Below are 10,525 nucleotides of genomic sequence, written 5' to 3'. Positions count from 1 at the left end.
AACATCTTATTACATTACCCCGGCCCCTGAGTGCCTTATTACCCCTGTAACATCTTATTACAGTAACCCGGCCCCTGAGTGCCTTATTACCCCTGTAACATCTTATTACAGTAACCCGGCCCCTGAGTGCCTTATTACCCCTGTAACATCTTATTACAGTAACCCGGCCCCCAAGTGCCTTATTACCCCTGTAACATCTTATTACAGTAACCCGGCCCCCAAGTGCCTTATTACCCCTGTAACATCTTATTACCTTCCAATTTTATTTCATCTTGGAATGATGGTGTATGTGAGAGGTGAAATGCAGTGTCTGGAGGTGTACATTCCCGGGGTGCTGTGTGCTCAGTGCTGTTCTATCCAGGTGTACAGCCCGAGTGAGTATTTCCTGGTGAATGGAGCGTGCGGTGCTGCCACACAGTGGCCACATGTCAGAAATGCAGGTCAGATATTAATTTTTATTCTATGTACGCTGGCAGGACTTTGTGTGTATGCCAACCTTGTGCAATGCTGGTACACTCCATGCACAACGCCATGCAGAGACTTGATGGCACGGTGCTTATATATCAAATTTTGCCTGAGGTACATTGCTTGGCATGAGGCGAGAGCAATACTCTGCACAAGGTAATAAGGTTGGCGCTCAGTGCGTGCTCTCTTGTTTGCCAAATGCAATAAATTGTGCAGTGCATCGCACCCAATGTGCCCACATTATTGCTTTCCTGCAAGCCAGAGCACAGAATGATCTGCACACGTAAACAAGGTTAGCACAGTGTGTGCAATACTCTGCAGAATGCAATCACGTTGGCAGACTGTGCGCGATGTTCTGTAGGAGGCTGGCACACTGCTCCATGCTCTGCATATGATAATAAGGTTGGCATGCTGTTCTGTGCTCTTCAGAAGGTAATAAAGCTGGCGCTGAGTGGTAAGGCTGGCATGCGCTGAGATGCTCTGCATAAAGTAATACGCTTGGCATATTGAGCGCGGATTGCTCTGCACACGGCAGTGTTTAACACACTATTTAGGAAGCTCTGCAAAAGGTAATAAGGTTGTCACACCGTGTGTGTTGCTCTACTTGAGCGTGCGAGGCTGGCGTAATACTTGTGATGCTCTGCACAAGGTAATAAGGTTGGCACAGTGTGCGTGCCATGCTCCTAGGGGTGTGTGCCAGTCTGTGCGTCAGGATTCCCTGCTTGCCTCCCTAATAGAGATGCCAGGATCCTAATTGTAAGGCAGGGTGACGGGGGCACTGAGAGACCCAGATGCGCTCCTTCTAACAGATGGTGCTGGCATTCCCCATACACTGCCTTCATGCCAGCCTTCCATGCCACCTGCACCCACCCTCCCTTCCTCTCCTCTCTCCTTCCCTGTCTCCACAAAGTGCTCATTACCAAGCCAGCACTTAACCCTTCCACCTCCACGCAGACTTCGCACCTGTGTGCCACCAGCTGGCAGCGAGAGACCCCCGGCAGCCTCTAGGGAGGGCTTTCTGCGGAGGGCAGGTGGCACATTGCAGAATATTTTTTATACAAGCAGTGGCCTCTCGCCACGCAGCCTTTAACTTTCTCCCCTTTCATTCTCTCTCCCTTTCTTTCCGTGCCTGTCTTCCTCTTCCCAGCCATCCCTTTCATTATCCCCAACGCTCTTAAACACCCCTTTCGACTTCTCAATCTCTCTCCCACCATCTTCACTTTGTCGCGTCAATCACTCGCTCCGCAAAATCTCTCTGAACGGAGTCCCATTGTGAAGAGCCAGCGACGCCAATAATAAACGTACGCATGCATAACAAGGGGCGCGCAAACAAACTGCCCCACGCAGGGCAACAACCGATTATAACCCAGAATGCTTCCTATAGCAGCGACCCCGGCTAAAGGGCAAACCAGGTCACTCCAACCGGCGAGAGTACCTCATAAAGTCCTATCGCCGGAACGTTATACGGCAGCACATTGAACCCACCAAAGGGTTAATGTTCTCTGGCTTGCGAATATCCCTGCTTAGCGATGCTCTGCGGGCGCTCCGCCTCGATGGAGTTATAAGGGAGAGCGCGCTCTGCTTCCCTGCCAAACCTTCCATTTGGTTCAGTAAATATTTAATGGCTGTCAGGACTCCCCAAAGCATCTTCAGATACGGAAAGGGGGTGAGGCTGGCAGCGGCGCCGGCCGCCATATACCTGCGCCGTGTATACAAGTCGGCGTGCAGCAGTGCGTGTGTCATTGGCCTGCGCTGCCTCCACCTGCTGTGCGCGTACATGTTACGGGGCTGTATACGTGTTAACGAGGTGGAGGCTACACGCTGTGATTACATGTTATGGATTAGCAGCGGACACAAGCGGGGTTCTCATTGTCTGCTGCGTGTACGCGTCACGCTTCATACACTTCATAAGCTCATGTATGACAAACCACGAGAGCCCCCGCCGTGACACCCTGCGATCTGGGGGATTATTCATAGAATCACCGGCCCGTTCGGCCCGTCTCGTCTGCCCTATTTCACTTCCGCCCCTCCGTAAAGTAAAACGTCGCTTCATTCCATCGGAGTCTCTGGTTTGGGATTTTGGCCTCGCTTCTGTACTTTATTAAATCTCTATATATTTAGAGGTTCCCATCTCTCTTCCACGCTGGACACATCGAGAACCCTTAATCTCCCCCGATTTATTTATTTTTCCTCCCCTTTTGGGGGAAGTTAATTGGTAGTCACTGCAAACACAGGAGGAGAGATCAAACCAGGAAAGTATTACCGATACTCATTTTCCCCCTAATTTCGAAACTAATTAATTGCCGACAGTTTCACCGATTGGGGAGAAAAGAAAAGAAGCGCGAGCTACGGCTGATTTCACTAAATCGGTTTATTTCTAGGAAAAAAAGCCGTTAAGGCGGCACCAACACTGATCAGCGATACAAGCGATAGTGAATATACCGCGAAGATAAACGCAAAGATAAACGCATAACACACGCACGGAGATAACACTAGCGAGAGAAGGGTTTTTAACCCCTTAATGACAAAACGCATTGTTTTCAATGGGTTTAGGGACCGCCCGTTAAGGTGTTAATGAAATAAAGCGTTTTGCTTGCACTCTAATTGCGTCGTTCGTGAAGCTGGGACTCTTCCGCTGGGTTACAGGGAGAGATATGGATTCTCGCCACTGCTTGTAAATACCTTCATCTTTACGGTTATCACTTTACACGCACTCCCCCCGCAGCGCACGTACGCCTATTAATGTGCCCCTGTCCCGCGTCTGATCTTTGCGCATAGTAAACCCCTCACTGTTATTCCATTCCATGAGAAATCCACCCCAGGATCCCAGGACTAATGAGAGTTTCCCCGCTAAAGGGGAGCAGTCTGCTTCATAGCGCGGTTTAATTAAAAGGGACACTCCGGCCATTAAATGCACACGACCGCTGGGCTCCCCCCCCCCTTTACATTTACATGGCATAAGGGGGGTTTACAGGAGACGTAGTTTACTTACTGCCCATCAGCCCCGGCATTGCGGAGGGTCCAACCAGGCAATCAGCGCCTCTAATCAGAAATATATATATATATTATATATTATATTATATATATATATTAAAAAATTATGTTATGGTACTTTAACATGCATTCTTCTTTGGGGAGGCTTGTTTTTAGGGACATTAAATTGTCACTAGCTCTCCCAGGAACAGAAGCACGTTGGTGTTGGGCATTCTTAATGTATAGCAGAGTCAAGGAGCTGGAGTCACAGATCCCCCCCTTCCGCATTGCGAGTCTAAAGCTACCCCGTTACGGATTCTCCAGCTATGACATGTGGCAGGAAAGTCTATATAGTCCTGGCCGACACGGACCACAGACAGCAGTGTAGCCATGCTATACGTTCATTGCTTTAGTGTGAGCGCCACATTACTGAATATTCAGAGTGACCCTGTCCTACATTAAAGATTAAAAGTGAGTAAATTGGTCAATAAAATCTGTTTATTTGATGTATGAGCAAGATTCAATCAGGTGAAAATTAGCACATTGGAAAACAAAACAAGCTGTACATGGAATGCATTCTACACGGAAGCGTTAGAAGATCAGGAAATACGCAGCAGCTTAAAAACATATCCACCAGCCTGAGAGTTTGGAGGAACGCTGAACGCTTCCTGGCTTTACTATACATCACGAAGAACCAAACCCAATACGCTTCTGTTTCAAGAAGGGCTGAGGTGGCCCTGTATGATGCATAATTAAATGACGGGGGGGGATAAAAAAAAATAAAGGACAAATTTACCAAGACCCTCAGGCACTATACGGCCACTAGAGGGAGCCAGCAGAGATCTGTACAAGCGTTAAATAAACAGGTGAAATAAGAGGTCACACTGGGGGTCGAGTATAAACCCCACTAGTTTCCAGATGCAGCTAGATCATCCACCATTTCCCCCACAATGCATGCATAGTCATCACAGGTACCCTCCTCTCCGGCGGTTTAAGCACAGGTATATTACAGCCAGATTAAAAGTAGACTAAAGCTAAGCATAATAAAGTTGCCCCACAATGATACTAAATTGTATAGTCATTTAGGGATAAATAAAACAAAAAAGTTTAAATAAAATTCCTAAAGTTAATGCAACATTAGAGCTATGCACAGCAGCGATACTGCAGCTCCAAGGTGAATTACCCTCCGCAAGCACCAGAGGGCAGTCAAGTCAGTTTCATATTCCCTCTGAAAAGGGTAGTTTGCTACAGGTCAAGCAAATCAACCAGACACAGAACATCAAAACATTCTGCCGTTTAACATTTCCCCCAATTAACGGGGTTGTCGTCAAGAAAAGTATTTTGGGGACATATTCACATAGCATGTCCTCTGTCGGGCGGAATCTTTGTTTAAAGAGTAATTAGTGCAAGTTCCCTCAGGGGAGGAAAAAAAAGCTATTCAAGTCTCTGGGGCAAAGAGTCCTGGGATTCAAGCGGCCATTATAAAGGCCCCATGTCAGACATTCGGTTCGTTTAGCCATCTTCCGCTACTGGGTCTCACTACTGCCAGGTTGTGATACCCTATCGAACCGAGTCACACAGTCACATTCTTCCACCAGCTGGACCTCCTGCCAGGAGACACGGCCACCACGACACTGGAGAGCCACGGAGATGCGCCTGGAGAGAACCGGGACGCAGGACGTACAAGGCTGGAGAGAGCCTGTTGGATTGCCGGGCACGTAGAAGGAATTGCATTGGCCGAAGCAGAATTTGTTAGGAATGCGCACGGGAACGCAGTGTTTTTTGTAGATATTCTGCAACAGAAGAGAGACTCGTGTAAATTACATAGGAACGCAACATAAGAGCTCCAACCATGGGGGACACAAATACACCCTACATACAGCATTAAATCGACGTTTAATGGTCAGAAATGTAGCTACTGGCTCTGAGCAGCAAGTTTTCGGTTTAACCCAACAGGTGGGGTCTCACCGTTACACTAAAGCTTCTGTTAACTTTCAGTCGGTACATCCACGTATGTACATACACGTATATCTATCTATATATCTATCTCAGACCTTTGGCTAGCACAATGTTTGATCAGTTTATCCAAGGATGACCGTGACATACATACATACATACACACACAGGCACACCTTTAGAGAGCCTGCAGTCTGGATTTGGTGATGCAGCAAAATCCAAAACTCATTTCCCACTAACTGGGAGAGCTAAACATGGTGCCAAACGTTAACCCACTAATGTTCATTAGTCTGCTGTTAATAACCTTGATCCAAACACAGGGATCTCTAACCCCCCGTTAATACAGATCTTTAGTAGTTAACTCCTGTTACCCAATGAAATGAATTAAACTTTCATTCTAACAGAGGGTTTTCAAGCCCACCCCGGATCATCAGAAGGGAATACCCCTATCGCAGGTTCCACAGCACTCACCTGTATGAACGGCAACGCTTCGCACCTTGACCGTCTGAGGGCTTCTTGTGCAATCGGCAGGATCTGGTCGGGATAAGGCTTGGCTCTGTCCTTGTGAATAGTCCGCTCCCAAAACAGCTTCCTTCTCAGGGCTTCTTCACCCATATGGTCCAAAGCAGAAGACTCTGGGATTCTGTTGAGGGCACTGTCGTCACTTCTATGCCTCCTAAAGAGCAGAGAATTCAGGAAGGACTCCGGGGGGATCCTATGCTCGTCTCGGGTAGAAGCAGCCGATCCCTCTTCATCCCCGTGGGGAGCAGCCAACACCAAAAACTGCAAAGAATGGAGGAAGCCAAGCACCACGAAAACCAGCATCTTTCTATCAAAGGGTTGATCTTTTTTGGGGGTTCAGGTCTGGGGTATATCCCCTTTCGTTTTGGCAAGTTCAAAGGTCAAAAGACCTTCTGTCGGTAAATCACTGTATAATCTGCTGGCAAAGACAGAGAGACATGGCTTTAAATACCCAGGAAGATGAGGCATAAGGAAAAGATAAATCAGGAAAATCTGATGCCGCGAGAAATCCGGCACCTTTCCACAGCTGCCAGGCAGCCAAACGAGTTCCGTTTCAATGTAAAAACCCAGAAAAGCTCTGAACTGGTTTCAGTGGAAGCCCAGTATCTGGGGGTGTTTGAGTTTCATGCAGACAGGTGACACGGTGTCTGCATGGAAAGAGCTCAGCGCAGGCACCACATACGGATGCTACAGAGAAAAGGATGGACACGGCCTCCATCATCATCATCAATTCCTGCCCAAAGCCTGGCATTCAGACAGCTCAGACTAGGAGCAGCACAATAATTACAGCAAGAGGACCACCAATGCTTTTGTTAAATGGGGCATTTATTGCAGGGTTACCCTAGAAGCCCCCGCTGCTGGGTTACTCCGCAGACTGGCTTTAAATGAAGCTGCTTCAGTTTCATGGTATTCCACAGTATGTAGTGGGCTGCTTGGAAGGGGATTAGTGAATATTTATTACACTAAAATTGTTAAAAGTGAATTTAATCTAGAAGTCACACCAACCACATACAAGAAAACCCCATGCCTAACCCACATAGTGTACTCTGTACCACTAACACCACCTGCAGGCTCCTCACCTTTACCGTCTCACCTATCACTGCCCTCCCTACTCTGCCTAATTTATCATCTGATTAATTACGATAATTAACCACGTGAGAGCCGGGGCGAGCAAGTGTGTTTAATTTCCTATGTATTCCAAAACTTGGTGCTGAAATGGTTAACGCAACTAAAGTCAGGTACAACAGGCGGTTTATGACAACGAGACAGGCACCGACAAGGGCACATCAAAAGCCTGCTGAGGCCCCATGTAGGAGTACAGCGCAGGGTTTTTGCTTTTCCGCCGCACACTAAGGACCCCGTCAGGAGCCGCGTAGGGGTAATCCAAGATGGCGGCGCCCATGCACCGTTGCTGGACACGGTTGCGGTCTCTGACCTTGGCATGGCCAGCCGCCGGTTATCATGCCAGGCCACGGGTTTGGGGTGTGGGAGGGGTTTACAAGCCAGACCCTAACGACCCCAAAACAAAAGAGTGGCAAAAAGGCCCAGCGTATGAAGCCAAGCTGTACGGTCGGCATGGCGCTGCCTCTGGCGTGAACCCAGCACAGCTGTGGCCGAGTCCCGAGCGTCTCCAGCAGTTGGAGGCGGAGGAAAAGGAATGGTACCCGAGCCTCCAGGAGATGCTGGACAGAGTGGAGGCCAAGGAGAGGGAGCTACAGAAGGCGAAGGAAGAGAAGTCAGTATGAAGATGCATGATCCACCCAGATAGTGTTATTACATGGGATTATGTCTCGGTTATCAGCGCATGTGTCACTGAGACCTATTGGAAAGTAATACAATACGGGTTCGCGTATCATACGCATGCTGTGAGCTCAGTGCTTGTATATGTAGGGTGCCCAGGCACCTATATGTCACATTTCAGCTTGAAGTATTATTTTAATTGCCATTTAATAAGCACGGGCCTCTTCCCCACGCTGGTTGTGAGTGGAGTGAAGAGGGATCCACCATAGGTGAGATAATTAAACTCGGCAGGTCGCCAAGATCCCTATTCAGTCTATAAGAAGCAGAGCAGAGTTTCTTTTGGTCACACTGGGGTCATAGCTGGCAGGATCATGACAGGGGCTTTACAGCTGGCGTTTAAAACATAACCCATGTGTCGTGGCTGTAGACACTGGTGATCTGAATTAGTGTTTTGTTTTTTCTCCTGCTGGTGTCCCACCTGCCCTGTCCTGAAAGTCAGACCCGTGTCCTGTGAAGTGGCCAACCGAAACTCAAATAACGGCAGCTGTCAGACACCGCACGGCTCCCGCGGCCTGTGGCCTGTTTGCTTTAAGGTTTATGTAGATTGCGCTTTTCCTACCAAATAGCAGGACATCAAAGTTGTCTGGGTTTCGAGTGTTTGACACTTTGGATTCCAAGATATAACGTTATTCATTGTCAGAGTCTTTATACATAAAGTGTAGCTGAATATATTTTTAAAATATGTCTATTTGAACCTAAAACACATCAGAGTTAAAAGAAGAGTGTAAAATATGACTCTTTCTATTGCAGTCAGGGCCGGTCATAGCCCCAGGCAGCAGCTTTTTCCTTCCTAGGGAGACGGGTCCAAAGTTGTGGCAAACCCTAGACTGCTTTTCCAGGGGCGGATTGTACATTTGGACCAAAATCCAATCTGCCCCTATTTTATCCTCGGATTTCCTGGATTTCTAGGTGCTCAGAATGTGTGCTGCTTATGAGTTTATCACGGGGCTCTACAGCCCTGAATACAGGCCGGTAATGCTTAGATAAAACAGATATAATTATATGTTATACTGTGTAAAAATACATTGCTATCTAAAATGGTAAAAAATAATAAAAAAAAAAAAAAAACGGGTAGTCAGGGGGGTCACCAAAACTATCCTTGGCTGGGGTGCTATTTGGTTTAGGACCAACCTTGAAGGAAGGTATGAGCATTGGGGTATGAGGCAACTGGCTCTAATAGAAGTGACCCTGATAATGTAGAAAGTATAAAACACTCTTCCCCTTTTCCATGCCTTAGGGAGCGAATCGTCGCTGCGAACTTGGCCAAGATGCCACAAATGGTAGCGGACTGGCGCAGGGAAAAGCGGGAGCTGAGGATGAAGCAGCGAGAAGAGAAGGAACGGAGAGAAAGGCTTTTGGCTCAAGCCCGGGAGAAATTTGGTCTCCATGTGGATTATCGAAGTCCAAAATTCCAGGAGATGGTGAAAGAGCTCGAGAAACAAGAAAAAAAGAGGAAGAAGTTGCTGAAGAGACAGATGAGGGAGGAAGCTGCAGCAGGAGTTTCTGCCGCGGCATCTGGGCCAGCCACAGAAGGAGCATCCTAATACTGTGACTGTAACAAATCAGCCGCTACACCCTATTGGCTGCAGGGGCGAAAAAACACAGCGTGCCCATCCATACAGACAGTAACCTCTTGTCACTCGTGTAGTCCCTGTTCTGCCAGATAATGTGTTTAGTGGCTTCAATTAATTAAACACAGGAGTTACTAGATTCCTACCAGTGAAGCTTCTGTCTGATGGGCTCTTGGACTTACAGACTCGGGGTCACTCCTGGCTTCCTGATGCACGACACGCGTACTTACGATGGGGTCCAGATCTTGATAAAATGTTTTCTTTCTTTCTTTCTTTCCCACAGGTGATATTTTGCTACGTAAAGTAAATGTGCGTATGTGTAGGAAATGACGCTGCAGAGGTTCTGTGTCTGGAATGCCCAACAGATCCGGGGTATCTTTCTTCACGTGCTTATTAATGAAACAAAGAGGATAAGAGAGATTATCACTTTTTTGTGGTCTGCTTTTCATTTACATGCAACAAACACGGCGTGTTTCTCACAAATCAAAAACGGAAAGTGTTGAGTCCCTATAACAGATCCGGTATAGATAAAACTAAACTTTTAATTGCATCACCAGAAAAGACATTACATCAAATCAATATATTTATTTAAAAAATGTATAAGCACCATAATAAACCAATGCCACACTGAATAAATAAAACCACACTGGTACGAAATAGTTAAATGTCTAAAGATTAAAAAATAAATACCGGTAATAGTTGTAAGAAATACAGAATATGGCTACCACCAATAATCATAAATAAATGACTCGACCAGTGAACCTCAACCTATAGACGCAACTCCCCTGCAGAAAGGGGAGAGAGTGGCTGGAAAGCAACTCCCGGTACTGGCGTGAAGGTCAGCCTCGAGGGACCAAAAATCAGGGCGAGTTGCTTAAAAAAAAGTCGGTTATTGTGGAAAGATTTCTCTCGCCGACCGCTATCAGTAGGAATTCAGCGACAGAATCCTGCAGTCGTTAAGCCCTGCTCGGTTCGGTGGCGTGCTGCTTGTTCGGGTTCGTTTATTTGGCAGGGATCTGTTGCCAGCCAAAGATCGTATAGATATACACAATATATGAAATGATTTTAGAAATCTACGCGGTGGATCGTTGCTAAAAGTTGGTTATGTACAAACGTTTGAGCTCTTACAGCCAAAATACTATCTACATCCAGCAAGAAAATACCGCAGCCAATGACAGCTCAACGGCTAACGTACTCGCTCTCTTCAATAAAGCGTTTTCACTGCCCCGTGTGTACGT

At 47.1% G+C, this 10,525-nt stretch overlaps 2 protein-coding genes across 2 annotated transcripts; one reads left to right on the top strand and one right to left on the bottom strand.

Annotated features, from left to right (window-relative positions):
• Positions 1-4,782: 4,782 nt before the first annotated feature.
• On the bottom strand, positions 4,783-6,375 carry DAND5 (DAN domain BMP antagonist family member 5). Its single transcript, XM_053465639.1, has 2 exons — positions 5,866-6,375; positions 4,783-5,231 (listed from the first exon to the last, which is right to left on the bottom strand). Exons 1-2 carry the CDS (start codon positions 6,217-6,219, stop codon positions 4,965-4,967), a joined length of 621 nt encoding a protein of 206 aa, XP_053321614.1. The 5' UTR covers positions 6,220-6,375; the 3' UTR covers positions 4,783-4,964.
• Positions 6,376-7,271: 896 nt separating this feature from the next.
• Positions 7,272-9,426, top strand: GADD45GIP1 (GADD45G interacting protein 1). The gene is made up of 2 exons (XM_053462588.1): positions 7,272-7,651; positions 8,954-9,426. The coding sequence occupies exons 1-2, from the start codon at positions 7,305-7,307 to the stop codon at positions 9,258-9,260; spliced, it is 654 nt and encodes a 217-aa protein (XP_053318563.1). The 5' UTR covers positions 7,272-7,304; the 3' UTR covers positions 9,261-9,426.
• The last annotated feature ends 1,099 nt before the right edge of the window (positions 9,427-10,525 follow it).

This window comes from Spea bombifrons, chromosome 4, assembly GCF_027358695.1.
Source record: "Spea bombifrons isolate aSpeBom1 chromosome 4, aSpeBom1.2.pri, whole genome shotgun sequence".
NCBI classification, from domain to species: Eukaryota; Metazoa; Chordata; class Amphibia; order Anura; family Pelobatidae; genus Spea; species Spea bombifrons.
The sequence above is the reverse complement of the archived record's forward strand: the minus strand, read 5'-3'. Positions and strand labels throughout refer to the sequence as shown.

Excerpts from the sequence above, each read along its gene's own strand:
- GADD45GIP1 (XM_053462588.1), top strand. The coding sequence starts at position 7,305 with ATGGCGGCGCCCATGCACCGTTGCTGGACACGGTTGCGGTCTCTGACC. Across the intron at positions 7,652-8,953 it reads CAGAAGGCGAAGGAAGAGAA|GGAGCGAATCGTCGCTGCGA; the intron begins GTCAGTATGAAG and ends TCCATGCCTTAG.
- DAND5 (XM_053465639.1), bottom strand. The coding sequence starts at position 6,219 with ATGCTGGTTTTCGTGGTGCTTGGCTTCCTCCATTCTTTGCAGTTTTTG. Across the intron at positions 5,232-5,865 it reads AAGCGTTGCCGTTCATACAG|AATATCTACAAAAAACACTG; the intron begins GTGAGTGCTGTG and ends CTTCTGTTGCAG.